The sequence below is a fragment of the Nymphaea colorata genome, chromosome 7, assembly GCF_008831285.2.
Source record: "Nymphaea colorata isolate Beijing-Zhang1983 chromosome 7, ASM883128v2, whole genome shotgun sequence".
Lineage (NCBI taxonomy): Eukaryota > Viridiplantae > Streptophyta > Magnoliopsida > Nymphaeales > Nymphaeaceae > Nymphaea > Nymphaea colorata.
This window is the reverse complement of record NC_045144.1, coordinates 15347648-15363157: the sequence shown is the minus strand read 5'-3', so window position 1 is coordinate 15363157 and position 15510 is coordinate 15347648. Positions and strand designations below refer to the sequence as shown.

At 36.1% G+C, this 15510-nt stretch overlaps 2 protein-coding genes across 2 annotated transcripts; one reads left to right on the top strand and one right to left on the bottom strand.

Annotated features, from left to right (window-relative positions):
* The first annotated feature begins 1081 nt into the window (after window positions 1–1081).
* Window positions 1082–2230, top strand: LOC116258090 (F-box protein At2g02240-like). Its single transcript, XM_031635193.2, has 2 exons — window positions 1082–1226; window positions 1558–2230. Exons 1-2 carry the CDS (start codon window positions 1126–1128, stop codon window positions 1814–1816), a joined length of 360 nt encoding a protein of 119 aa, XP_031491053.1. The 5' UTR covers window positions 1082–1125; the 3' UTR covers window positions 1817–2230.
* Window positions 2231–13252: 11022 nt separating this feature from the next.
* On the bottom strand, window positions 13253–14934 carry LOC116257147 (putative F-box protein PP2-B12). Its single transcript, XM_031633759.2, has 2 exons — window positions 14813–14934; window positions 13253–13838 (listed from the first exon to the last, which is right to left on the bottom strand). Exons 1-2 carry the CDS (start codon window positions 14905–14907, stop codon window positions 13454–13456), a joined length of 480 nt encoding a protein of 159 aa, XP_031489619.1. The 5' UTR covers window positions 14908–14934; the 3' UTR covers window positions 13253–13453.
* Between the last annotated feature and the right edge of the window lie 576 nt (window positions 14935–15510).

The window sequence follows — 15510 nt, the reverse complement described above, 5'->3', positions numbered from 1 at the left end:
TGATGATATTATACTAGGTTAATATTTCCAATTATTCTATACTAGTTGGAAAAGAAAAAGCATTGACTAAGGAAGGCCAGCAACCCAATCAAATATGAACAATTACAAATATTGGCAAAATTTCCTGAAACTTTCTGAATTGTTGTGGAAATTAAATTAATCTAATTTCTTCCACTCATACATCGCCAAGCATCTCTATGCTAATCTAATAATCATCCTTTGAGAATTACCTTTGAACTCACTATAAAAATATTCGTTGCTGATGACAAAAAATGTTGGTAAAAATTGCAAAAACGTCAATAAACCCTTTACTGATAGGGCCAATAGTTTTTGTATTATAGTGTTGCTGAACTTTAGCACCAGAATTGTTGCAGCGCTAGGACTCTTTTTGCCATAGACCCCACGACTTCAGGTGTAACCAAGGTTCTTTTGGGACTTGAGCTTTGATTTAGGACACGAATTTAATCAGATCCACTCACTAGAATCATCTTAATATCATTTTCCTCTCATACATCACGAACTACTCTATGTCAAAGTCATCTCTATGTCAAAGTTTTCATCCTTTTAGATTTACATTTGAACTCACTATAAAAATACATGTCTTTACTTTACTGATGAAAGAAAAACGTCAGTAAAAATAGGAAAAGCATCAATAATTTTTATGGTAGCGCCAATAGTTTCTCTATTGTGGAGTTGTTAAACTTAACATCAGAATTTTTGACAAAGATGTGAGGAATAGCAGTTTGAGTTAGAGCTATAAAGCTCAAACTTATAATCGTCCGTATATTATTGAATAATTAATTTCTATGTGTATGAGGTTGCCTGGTGAAACCAGTTATGGAGTTAAAAGGTGAATGAAAGGTGCCTCTATGATGCCCATACGCTCATGGGCACCATTCTTCCACAAAAAGTCAAGATGCTATTGGAAAGAAGAATGCAACTAATAAATAATAAGCTCAACGTACCCTTGGAGTGATGGATGTTCTTGAATTTTCAAGTCTACAGTCTGCCAAACAGGTAAAGTAGCAGATCTATTTAAAGGTCATCACACTCAGCTGTGGATCATCAATCTTCAGCCAGACCCTTTTCCTTCATCTCCTTTCTTCTTGCGCCCCTTTAGCTGCCATGGCCGTTTTCCAGTCCGTCGTTCTACCTCCTAAGTCTGTTTGGGTTTGGTGGGCAGACAACTCTAAGTACTGGAAGGTGTCTCCTATGCAGAACTCACGGTCTCCCTCTCTCTCTTTTCCAATAGCCGGATACCTAGGATACATACATAACAAGGCTTCACTTGTTCGATTCCCATCAGAGCTGGATCTACTATCTCTCTCTCTGGGCCGCTTTAATCCCAAGGGATGTTAGCTAGAATGTGACATATATGGTCTCATTTCATCTTAAAATGAAACCATTATTCTATTAATATCATGATTGATGCTAATGGGATGTGGGTTTAGCATGAATGGTTTCCAAATCTTCTAAACCCAAAAGATTTTATATGCTTATTATCCATGATGGTTTCGTCTCGTTGACAATATGTATGTATCACCTATGTTGTGGCAGGTTCTCACAAAAAGCAGAGCTCTTACAAGTCTGCTGGCTGCAAGTCCAGGGCACGTTTGATACGGCAATACTCAACAAAGATACAACATACTCACTCCTCTACTTCTTCAAACACAATGATAGAGCATCAGGTTTAGAAGACGGAACGGAGGTTTCTCTGACAGAAAGATGGGAAGACGATCTGCAAACGCCAAGTGCATCTGAAACCCGGGAGCTCCGACTTCATAAAACAGGATGGAGAAGAATGGCTAGCAATTGAGGCGGGGACGTTTCAGCCATCTGGCATTACTCGCGAGATCAGTTTTAATCTGCTGGATTGCAGCAGTAACTGGAAGAGTGGTCTCGTGTTTGCTGGAGTGGAGATTCGTGCTGTCTCCACTTGATCTTTATAAGAACAAGAACACAACTTTGGGTCGGGGGTCCTATAGCGTCTGTTTGCTGTCACGTACCGACCTATATTGTCGTGTTGTGTTTGTATGATGGTAATAAAGTGGGGATGTATAGACCCACATTGTATTAGATTTGTGTATTTTAGATTTCTGTGGATTCCAAAATCACCAAGTCCAACAAACATGGATTTTGGGTCTTAGACCAACTGGTACTGCTTGTTTGTGATCGTGTGTCATGCTGTTTCTTGAGAAATAAAGTGAATCATTGGTGTTCTTAATTTGCATTTCATTATTCTTTTTGCTCACTGAATTTCGTAAGCCACTATGTATTGAGCATGGAACGGAACGTATTTATGATTATAATAATTTAAAATGAATATCCGCAGGTGTAATTACAAGTTATAAATTCCTTCAACAAACTACGATTTTGTAAACTATTAATGTATACCGTGTTCAGATCAATACATACTTATGACTACCATAATTTAATTGAATCTATATATACAATTATAAGTTAAAATTATTTGATAAACTGTAATTGAGTAAAAGAATAACTTGAATTCCATTAATAGCGTTAGAAAATGCCAATATTTATTTACACAAACCAATTAAACCGATTTAGTGATCAAGCACAACCAAATGGTCCCAGTTCAGTGACAGTACTGGATAGAAAAACGTCAGTAAAAGGTGGATTCGGCCTAGCTGTTCAATGAAATATGCCTTAGGTCATGTGAATAAAGATTCTGGCCTTCACACATGCTGAAGCCTTAGTGTCATTGATGGTCTATACAGTCTCAAAAAATCCCAGAAGCTTTGATAAGCCTAGCTTAAATAGCAAGTTGCCAACGTGTTTGATGGTGATTGGTGCTTGTCTATACTTAGAGATTGCTGGCCTTTCTCCATCATTAATGTTTTGCCTCAAATGCCGACAGCCAGCACCATCCGCCGCCCATAGCAACACTGTTCTTCTAATTCAAACCAAAGCAAACTGGGTATTCTAAAGAGATAAAAGGTTGAGCGAGGGCTTCGGCTTTTTGTCGAGCGGTAGAAAACCCACTTACCCAAAAATTTAACAGAAAAAATGGCTTGTTAAAATCATAAATGACCCTTATGATTGTGTTTGTACTCTTTGAAAAACGTTTTATGGAGGCTGTAATTGAAGTCAACTAGTGTTTTGCAAGACAAAAAGCTGCAATGGAGAAAAGTTGATTACTCGAATTATACATGCAAAATCGGGCAATTTCACTGTTGTAATCTTACCACAGCAATTCAATTGAAAAAAAAATTTGATTCTTATTAGGCATTGAATCGGCGGATTCGGGTTGACTCATAAGGATTTTAGTAACACAGCCTACCTAATTGGATGAAAGAATATTGCAACTAATTATTTAACCGCCAACTTTGGACTTGTCCTCTCATATTTAGTACTAGAGAAAAAGCAAGCATACTATACACATCATCTGTTGCCCCTGATTGAAGCTGGTTATATATACATCGTCCTTGTGTATGAAATTTCATCTTTCGTTTTAATAACGACAAAATGCCTATGTTTAATACAAAAGGAAATTGTTTTGTAAAGACAAAAAAAACGTTTGCAAATTGTTATGATCAATATACTCCTTTAAATAGTAAAAAAATTATTTTATAAATATTATCTCATGTTTATGTTTAGTGTTATCTCACACGTCCATACGTTATCTCATTATCTCATAAACCTTTTGTCATCTCATCAACATTATCTCCTATTTATGTTTAGCATTATCTCATACAACTATCCATCCGTTATCTCATTGTCTCATAAATCTTTTATTATCACATACTTATTTGTTATTTCATACATATTTGTTATCTCATGTACATGCATATGTAATATTTTGACATGAAAGTAAATGTATCTATTAGTAATATAGTCCAGATCCGGCATACACTTGTTACATAAACGTGGGCAACGTACAAAACTTATTCTACACCAGTCCCTTTGCTACTGTCTGAAGTCCCATAAAAAAGCCTGATGGAAGAAAAAGATGAAGGTGAAATGGTTGTTGAAGAAAATTGCATCCCCAATGACGATAGAGGTCAGATTGAATTAAATTTATGATATGATATGGCTCTGGTGCTATTTCCAAGTACCAAAGCAGTAACTGGCATCAGGTGATCTCCTAGTCAGAGAAGAGGGATTGGGGGTATTTTGGAAAATTTATATTAAGATATGTAAATTTTAGACTTCTAACATTTTCATAATCTTCTTTTCATCTTGTTTTTTTATACTTTACCATGGGCATTTTGGTAATGTAATGGCGTGTGCATGTAGCCACCTTCAATAATTAATGACTGCGTTTTATTGAGGAGCAGCAGGCCAGAGCTGTCCTGTTTTGTTGTATTGTCTCTTTTGGAGATAGGATGAAGAGTTAGACCAATATTTTCATCTTACAAATCACTAGTAATTTATAGGTTTCCATCTTGTTTTTAGTTGGAAAAACAAAACCATTACTAGTTTGCCCATTAGTCTATATTACTAGTATTATTAGGTTGCCGCTCAGTGTACATTAGTTGAAAACAAAAAAATTAATTAATGATAGAAAAAAGTTCAGGAAACTAATCTATTATGAACAAGCAGCAATAGCTTCAAACATGTTAGAATCTAAGTCACATAAGTAGGAGCACGAGTTTGTGTAGGGGCATGGGCAGTGCAAGCGCATGATAATTTTAGAAAATCTTGATATGAGTGCGGTAATAAAAGAGTGTATATATATATATATATATATATATATATATATATATATATATATATATATATATATATATATATATATATATAGTGAGAGAAAAAAATTGAAAAAAACCAGACACTTATGTCAGGAATAAAAACCAGACCCTTTAATATTTTGCTAAAAAAATATTTTAAATAAAATATAAATATCCTGATATATTTATAAAAACTAGTTTAATATAAAACATGCTTTGAATCAAGTTGTTTTTCTGAAAAATATCTAATTTTCTATTATCAAAATGTTGATAAACATAATATATATATTGCACGATGAATCTATCTTTAAGATCATATTAATGAGGTTAAATTTCCCCAAAAAAACACTTTGTGTGATCAATTTGTAATGGTTTTTGTATTCCAACTAAAAACAAGATGGCCGCAGGTCTTACCATTTGTTCATTGTGGAAAATTAAGTTTAATGACGCCATGCCTTGGTTTTTTTCCTTCAATATTGCTTTCTTCATATAACTTTGACTTTGCCATTGAGAATTCATTCACTACATTATTTAAGGTTGATTGCCATTAGCATTAAACCAGCTTGCTAGCTACTTAAAATTTTCTTAAGATAAAGACGTTAAACAAGTTATTTTAAGTTTTAGCTAACTTTTTTAATTTATTTATGTGCTCGAGTTTAGGAAATAGGAATATAGAGAAATTGGTAAAAATCATACACTTAGGTCATGGGTAAAAACCAGACACTTATTTAAATAAAATATAAATAATTTAATATATTTAGGAAAACTATTTTGATATAAAACATACTTTGAATCAAGTTGTTTTTATGAAAAATGTTGATTTTTCTGTTATCAAAATGATGATGCAACGAGAGCCGTTGTCACAGCAAATGCGTCGAATTCAAAAGAAAATGTGAAGAAGACATTAAAAACAAGTAAACCAAAAAAAGAAAAAAAAAACATTTTTTTAAAAGAACATGAAAAAAACACATTATATTATCTTTTTCCATTTTTGTGCATCTTTTCACGTTTTCGCATTTTTTAGTTCTCGGATTTTTATTTGACATTTTATTTTTAGTTTTTCATCGTTTTTTAAAATTTGCAGAGATTTTCTGAGAAAATAAGTATGAGAATGATATTATAGTGTGGTGTGCGTTGTGACATGCAGGTTCTTACAGAAAGCAGAGTTTTTGGCGAACAAATGCCGGAAGCTGCAGATTCCGGCCACATTTGGCACAATAGCACTCCACAAAGATGCCAAATACTCTGTCCTGCATTTCTTCAAATTTCAAGGTTTGCAAACCCCCACCGGAAACCCAACCGGCGAAGGAGGTGTCTCTCTCAGACAATTGTGAACCCCTACGAAAAGGCATGAATGTGACGGATATGATTATGAACACACGTGGGGTCGTCCTACACATCTAGTCCATTGCAGCTGCTTGTCTGTCGTTCTATATATGTTGTGTCATGTCTCGTGTTTGTCTGATAGTACGGTAATGGCAATAAAAAATGTGGATGCACGTGTAGATCCACACTAATGTGTTCGTTTTGTATTTCATAGCGTAAGTCTCTTGGCCGTTGTCTACCGTTTGATTTGGATTTTGGGTCATAGACCAACTTGTCCTTGTCCAATAGTGGTCATGCTTTGTACTGTTTCCTCTGTAATTAATAAAGTGGATTGTTGGCCTTTGTTTTATGAAAAATAAGCATCCTTTGACTTTACTATAATACGTTAGAGGCTAATATCCTTTGTCATTTTTAGATCTACTAGTAGGTTGGAAGAGCAAGAGTTGTATTGTGTCATACTGTATTGCATCATACTGCCCAACAGATGGCCGAAAACCCCACCATTCCCCCTTTCCTTTAAGGTCCATACTTGCTTTTGATGCCTAGGTGAAGGCACCAAGGCTATGCTTCGTGCCTGCATATTGTTGTTCCCTTTTAAAGTACAGAGAATTGATATATCAAAGATTTGAAACAATGACTAACTGCCTACTAGTCCCTATCTTACCCCGATGCTTCAACCCCCTTGGAGATATCTAGATCTACTAATAGCTCTTTTAATAAGTATTATGAACTCAAATATCGATACATTTTCCATTCAACAAAGTAAATCCCACAGTTTCCGTGCATCATAGCACAAATTGATAGTAAGTTTTTGACGTCTTAAAAAAATTAATAGGGAATGAGTTGACATACAAACATATAACAACATAATAATGACAATTATGTATATAAACTGCATGGAACGACAAGGGACAAGATCTTTGAGCTGTTATATTGATCGACGTATTTATCCTAAGAAAATTTTGTTCGTCTAGCTAGCTGGCTGGCTTAATGCTAACCGCAACCTACCTCACAGAATGTTTAAATAAATTATAAATGTCAAAGTTAAAATTATCTGACGAAAGCAATATTGAAGGAAAAAACCAATGTTGGCGTCATTAAACTTAAAACTTCCACAGTCAACAAATGGCAAGAACTCCGGCCAGCTTGTTTTTAGTTGTAAAACCAAAACCATTTATAAATATTTAGTTGTCGATTCGTCTATATAATTTGGAAAATGCAAAGAAAAACATTGATTGATGATATTATACTAGGTAGTTAATATTTCTGATTAGTTTATATTACTTGGAAAACAAAGAACATTGACCAATGATACAGGAACCCCATCTAACATGAACAAAGCTCCAAACATGTCGGCAAGCTGCTTTTTCTGTGAAGGAATATCATCAAATTTGGTGGAACTTTCTGAATGGATGTAGCAGTTAATATGACAGTAAGCACGATCCATACATCACAAAAGATGAAAGTAGACATTGGCAAAATGAGTGTTTGTTTGTTTTTGTTTTTGTTTTTGTTTTTTTCTTTTTTTTTTTAGTATTCCAATCACTGAAAAAGCTGTACATTTCTTATCAAATTGTTGGGGAAGATGACGTTATTTGAATGGACAATAATAATAAATTTTTTTGGCATGAATGATGTGAAAAGCATTAGGGTCCATTGGTCCAACTTCTGCTACAGCGCCGATGGCACCCACCGCAATTTAGTTTTTAGTTTTGACCTAAAAATTTTGAGATGAAATTAGTTTGGTGGGTGAGAGGTTAACAATCCACTATTTGAAAAAAAAAAGAAAAAAAAAAGAGAAAGAGATGGAAGGCCTCCCATTACTACCAATTATGGTAACCTTGACCATAGTAGTCTGCCCTTTAATATGGGATGCAATTTTGGATGGAAACGGATCACATATAGGGAGGGAGGTAACGTGCCATTCATGGTCTATGACTTTATAGTTGGTTATATGCACGTGACTGTGCACATTTGCATTGTGTATAGGTTCATATGCATAACACGTACCTTTAAGAGTGGGCCGAAGTCTCAAAGCTGGTTATATGCACATGCCTGTGCATGTGCACCTTTACATGGAAACAGATATTGTGCCCTAAAGGCTCTAAACTATGCAGAATGGTGTCTGTAACTACATCTCCTATTAAGTTGTTTTCGTTTGAGTGCCGGGCGCATAGCTTGGGTCTTTTCAAATTTCCTTGAAAATTGAAACAATCTACAACTATTCTTCTTGCAAAAACATCAATAATTTTCATGGTAGCACCAATAGTTTCTCTATTTTGGAGTTGCTAAACTTGGAATCAGAATTTTTGCCAAAGATGTGAATTGCAGTTTGAGTTAGAGCTATTAAGCTCAAACTTGTAATCATCGGTATATCATTCAATAATTGTTATTTTTGTGTGTGTGCCTGGTGAAACCAGTTATGGAGTTAGAAGGTGAATGAAAGAAGGTGCCTCTAATGCTGCCCATAGCCCACCACCAGCCGCTCATGAGTACCACTCTTTTTTTGTCAAGATGCTATTGGAAAGAAGGATGCAACTAATAAATTAATGCCAGCTTCAGTCATTAACGGCGTTAATTTCTTTGCCACGTATAAGCTCAACGTACCCTTGCAGTGATGGATCTTCATTAATTTTCAATCTTCAGCCCGAGCCCTTTGCTTCATCTCCTTTCTTCTTGCGCCCCTTTTAATTACTGGAAGGTGCCCCTATACAGAACTCAAGGTCTCTTTCTCTCTTTTTTCAAGAGGTGTAGCATAGTCAGTTAAGTAGGATGTACCGAGTAGGGTACCCAGGAAAGCTAGATTTACATTTACTATATCTCTCTCTGGCGCCCTTACGTCCCAAGGGATATGACATCAATATATGTGTTAATGGTCTTTAAATGTTTTAACCTTTTCATGCACCAAGTGACAGTCACCTTTGAAATTTGTATAAAATGTAGATAGTCACTAAAAAAAACCCCATTCCTACCTTTCCAAATTATCCATATAACCATAAAAAAAAAAGCCAGTCTCCAACTTCTTCTCATCCAAATTATACAGCCTTAAAAGTTCTTGACCACTACCAAGTCATTGCATCTTTTAAATTAATTTTATTCTCGCGTTAAATTTACTTCCGAAGAAACACCGTAGCCATACTGCAGCTTTACATTTCAGGAAAATGTGGGAACTTCACTCTTCTTCATGATCACAAATACAACATCTGCTCACCAAGCTTATGCGTACCCATGTTCTGCAATCTATCTGAAGTCAGAAGGCGACCTTCCACGCTCAAAAGCTACATGTATCTGAATACAGTACAGTTTGTGACTTTGGATCTTCCGTTAGGATCCATGTCGTTGTAAAGGAACGATGGTGATGCATCCTGTGCAATCCGATCCAAATACAATATTTTATTATACTGGCAAACGGACGTGAATTTTCTTTGTAATGGCTGTTAAGCAGTCGGAGTTCTATGCTGACATTGCATGTTAAGAAAACAGTCTAATTAATTGGCAGACCTAATACTAATAAGATCGATAAGGAAAATAAAGCATGATGACCATAATACGCTTATGAAAAAGTTAAGAAAATCACCAAAATGAAAATTAATTATGGTGAAAAAAAGAACCTTTTCAAAACAACTATAATGCCCTTCAGTAAGTTTGACATGGTTCTTGCTGGGGGGAGATACTGCAAAACTTCTCTCCCTTTCTTTCTACCCGTCGAGTATAGGGCTGTTTCAAAAATTGAGTGAACTTTTGGAATGGACCTAGTCCCCAAGCAAGTTTTGAACCTCAGGAGTTAGCTATACAAAAAAAAAAAAAAGGGAGAAAAGTGGGGTGGTGGGGTTCATAAACTTCTGCTACACCCACAAGAATATATATATATATATATATATATATATATATATATATATATATATATATATATATATATATATATATATATGTGTGGTGCCATACATACAGACGGTGGATTTAAGAGATTAGACATTTAAATAATGTGGGACCCACAAGTGAAGGCTTATGTCATCTTTAATCATTCCATTTGAGCACCGACATACCAAAAGGGGTTCACAACCTCTCCAGTCCTCTCCAGTCTTCCCGACTCCTCCAAGAGAATCGGTGATGACTATTTACAAATGCCGTCTCTTCAGAACAGAATGGTCTAAGAGAGAAACCTCCTTTCCGATGGTGTCCACATCACCCATTACGGGTTCATTGTCTGCTGGGAAGGAAACCTGATCCGCAAGGGTTTCCAGAGGTGATATTGGAAGATGAAAGTGAATTGAAAAAAAACAGGACGAATCAGCAGCTGTTTGAAATTTGGCCTGAATCTGCAGCTGTTTCAAATTTGGCCTGAATCTGCAGCTGGTTGCGGACCTTCGAAAACTCTGCTTTCTGTGAGGAACTGCATGCCTCAACTTACGTGATACGTGTATTGTCATTTGTCAACAAACAAGCTGATGCATGCAAGAAATTATCACTGATATATATATATAAATATGCTAAACACTTAAAAGTTTTTGCCGGTGGCCAAGCCAGAAAATGTTATCAAAGAAGCACTTACCTTATTGGGTTTGGTCCTTATGAGGCATACTGTGAGCCCTACATCTGGCTGGATCCAGATCCAACCGCTTCCTAACAAAAATTTTCAAAAACTGCTGTTGATTGGCATGAGCAATGGCCCACACCAGGCCACACATAGCTCAGCTACTGGTTTTTGTGCGTACCAGCCGACACGCAGTTCTGCTACCGTTTTTTTCCTTATTTTTTTTTTACAGTCGATAAAAAATCAAAGAGAAAAAACTGAATAGTATTTTTATCTTTTTGCTCCACATTTTTTACCTCAACCAACCCCTGAATTTAATTTTTCATGACATTAAGGAATAACAAACTAGTGCCGTCCATCTTTTTGATCGGAGGACCCGTTATTATTATTTCTTTTATGTGCAGAGTGTGTGCACGATGGTGGAAGATGGAAGGGGGAGGAGGAACTGTCCCCTCTTCCGCCCCCCAAGGGTCCATTAGAGCCTCTTGATTGGATGATCGGGTGATCTAATGGGCTGTATGCCGGTCAATATGAACCTGAAGTGTGAGTACTCCTCTTTGAGAATGGAAGGAAAGTGAGAAGGGCATGCTAGTTTTCCACCAATTTTAAAGCAATCAGATAATGGAATTAAGACAATGCGAACTATTCGAACTGACAAAACTTTATTTTTCTCCTTAGGCTTTTATTCTTCGTTCCTAGGACTGATTCTTGCAGCTTGTAACAACCAAACTTATATTTATCTAGAGAAAACTGAAGACCAGCTTATTTTCATAATAAATATAATTTTTAAATATATTATCATCTTAAAAATCATTGATAAGTTGGTACTTCTCCTATTGTTCATTGAGACAAACATAAAAGACTGAATAGTCGAACCTAGCCTAAAATGACCATAATATTCTACACAAAAATGTTAAACAAAAGTAAAATCATGAAAATGGAAAGGTGAAAAGAAAAACCTTTTCACAAACATTGTAATGTCCCTCACTCGGTTTAACATGGTTCCTTGTAAGGCATTGACCACACCTTTATGAACTGGCCAATATCTTCAAATGACATGAGACCTACAAGTGAGGCAGTATACCAACAAAAACATGTGTAAGAATTCATCAGAACCCAGTCAACTAGTGGTGGAGCCATTTTGTGATTTGTTGCCTACACTAGCCCCAAAAAATCACTTTATTTACACTTAGATTTCTCTCTGGTTTTCTCTTTTTTTTTTTTACATATGAGTGACCCCGTAAATTTCAAAATAGTAACAGTACTCCTTAGTAAAAAATTTCTAGCCTCACCACTGCGAACAACTACTATCTTAGTCAGCCCCTATTACTGCATGCCCAGCCCCTATTACTGCATGCCCATCTGATACTGCCACTTATGAATTGGAAAGCTAAGAGCTACATTTTGTGAAAAAATGGAAGCATAAGATCCTCCAAAATCTGTTTGCGAAGAAGACCTTAATTAGAAGTTTACCCTCAGTAAATAAATGTTAATAAAATATAATAAAGCTCTATATTAGATGATGTCTTGCTTAGCTGCTTACCTAATTCAATTAAAATCAAGTTTCCGCAAAACCTAAAGCATTATGAGATGGAACTTAAGAGGTCGTTTGATTGTTGTCCATTGGAACAGGACAGACAGGACGTCCTGTCCATTACACTACTGTCCTATTTTCATAGACAATGATGTTCTTTGTCCACTGTTTGATGATTTTAGGAACAGAACATTATGTTCTTCGTGTCTAGCATTTGTTTCGCATATGTCACTTCTGTCTGCTGTTTGTTTTTCTCCTGAACTATCTAGAAATTTAACAAAATCTTATGAAAAACCTAACTTTTTTTTTTTACCTTTTGAACTTCTGAGTTTACCTATTGTAAAAGCACAATTCATAATTAAATGGGCATTATGTTATGCTCCATACGAGAAACCAAGTAGTGCAAATTTTTGTATTGTTTACAAGTGACCTTATTTCTACAAACAATTGATGGTTTTTCTAAGAAATACACCTAAGTTTTTTATTGTGTTACAAGTACACCTGATTTCTGTACTATTGCTAGAAAATGAATGTCAGCTAAACCTAGGTCACCAAGGCAGTCATTTCTACCACCTGGTTTTCTGTCTCTGAAACGATCTCTCTATCCCATAGACCTGGAAGTGTCTCCCCCGAGCCATCTGTAGAGCCAAAAAGGTTAGAAAAATAATTGGAACAAATTGGTTTAATCTTATCTTGGCCACCAAACTCCAACCCACCTTCTTCCATTGAGAAGATTTGGTTTTTGGTCATGTTTTATTTCCATTTACTTTTACCAATTACTTCTGGTTAACCCTTTTTGGTCAAGAACATTATGTTCATCTAAGGTCATGTCCAAGTATTTAGGGAATGATGATAACAATAATATTATGGCAATTAGATATCATATCAAGTATATTCAGACACTCTTGGAAGCATTTCAGTAAAAAAAAAAAAAAGTTTTCTTTATTAAGCTAATGGACATTTTTCTTCTGGTTAATCAACTTGCACTTGTATGGTTAACATGGCAGAATAATATGAGGCTTATATGCTCAAGTTGAAAGTAGGGATTAAGTGGCTTGAATTTATGTTGGATCCACTTTATTTCTCACGAAACAACACAACAAATGATCACTACACAAGCAAGACAAGTTGGCCTAGGACCCAAAATCCATGTTTGTTGGACCTGGTAATTTTGGAATCCACAACAATATAAAATACACAAATCAAATACAATGTGGATCGACACATCCCCCCTTTATCACCATAAGACAAACACAATACGGAATAAACCGGTAGATAAACACAAATGGGCACTATAGGACTCCCAATCCAAAGATGTGTTGACGATGGAGCACGTTTTGGGAACCACTTGTTCGTCGAAGCATAAGATCAAGTCGAGACAGCACGAATCTCTACTCCAGCAAACACGAGACCACTCTTCCAGTTACTGCTGCAATCCAGCAGATTAAAACTGATATCGCGAGTAATGCCAGATGGCTGAAACGTCCCCGCCTCAATTGCAAGCCATTCTTCTCCATCCTGTTTTATGAAGTCGGAGCTGCCGGGTTTCAGATGCACTTGGCGTTTGCAGATCGTCTTCCCATCTTTCAGTGAGAGAGAAACCTCCGCTCCGTTTTCTAAACCTGATGCTTTATCATTGTGCTTGAAGAAATAGAGGAGTGAGTATGTGGTATCTTTCTCGAGTATTGCCGTATCAAACGTGCCCTGGATTTGCAGCCAGCAGACTTGTAAAAGCTCTGCTTTCTGTGAGAACCTGCCACATTTTGATTGTCAACAACAAGATGATCAAAAAATCATCACTGTTGATTGTGTCAAAAAATCATCACGGAATGCTGATACAAAAAGAAACCTATGGAGATGCTGCAACTAATAACTAGCCTACCCTGGTTCAAAACTGTCATCCATGATACCAAGTGTACAGAAGGAAGTCTATTAGATATTTGTAAGCATGGTAAAATTTAACGCAGTGATTAGATCAGATTGATAGATAGATATCCATGCTCTTAAAAATTCATGCCATTTTTCGATATTATTATATGGATGACGTAGAATTTATACGTCATTAGGGCTTATAATTTCATGAAGAAAATGTGCAACTATGGTATTTTCGAAGAGCATGTGCTGATAATATAATTAAAAAATAGAGGGCCGAGGAAAATGGTTTTTTTAATTTAATGGTTAATCCCTTCAGACAATTGCTGAAAGTCATTCAAATTTTTTTTTTCATAAAAGTATAAATATAAAAATCAAAATTCAGTTGGCCTAATTAATAACAGTTTATGACGATTTATGTAGAATTTGATGAGCTACATGACTGAATAAAATATTTGAGAAAAAACTAATAACCCATATGCAGTAACTCATTAAATAATAATCTGAGGTGAAAAAGAAAGAAAAACCTATTTTTTATTGAAGCAAACGAAGGAATTAACCCCATACGCATCATACTATCATTTTCCTGCCCGACTCAACCAATGTCAGTTGCAAATTGACGATGACGACGACACTATCATCAATATGCATTCACAAATTTAATCAAAATAACAACGCAAAACCCTGTTCATCAATTGAAAGAGACAGAAATACCCAATTGGTGGGTAAAACTGTAACACCCTAAAAAAGAGACTGCAGTAAAAATAAAAGGACCCAATGCGTTTGTATGCATGTCTATGATAGAGAGAGAGAGAGAGAGAGTGAGTGAGACGGGTGGGTTGGGGTTCAAAATACCGGGAGTTGTGCATGGAAGACACCTTCCAGTACTCTGGGTGGTCTGCCCATGCAACGGTGACAGACTTGGGAGAAAGGACGAAGGATCGGAACATGGCTGACAGACGATGAGAATCGGAGGATTGATGAGTAAAGAATGATGATCCACAGCATAGTATGACGAACTTCATATATATAGACCTGCTGTTCCACCTAGTTGGCAAAATGATCTACAAAATCATTGACCCGCTGCGGCTTGCTACGTACATCGAGTGTTTGGATTGTTAAGAAACGCATTAATTGAAGAGAGATGACTGAGGAAGAAGAAGAAGAAGCTGAAAAGCCTTCCCACGGGCGGCCAGCGGTTGTGGGCATGCAGTGCCGCAGTATTAGAACCACAGCTTCTTCATTCTGTTTTTAGGTTTCACCTGGTTTTGGACCGACTTTCAGCTCGCTAGCCTTGCTCGACTCTTTCGACGCGTTTGAAACAAGATCGAGTTGCGTGCAACAAATATTCACTTAAAATTAAAAGAAGGGAGGTTCCAGAGTGAGTTGCTAGACTCACGCAATCCTATACGCTAAAAGAGAAGGGGATATTTTGATTTTTTTTTGGTCTTACAAAAAGTTTTTTTTTCTCTTAACTGGGATATTTTTGTTATTAAACATATTAATGCACAAAAAAAATCATGCACCAACATAGCGTAAACAACTAGCTTAGA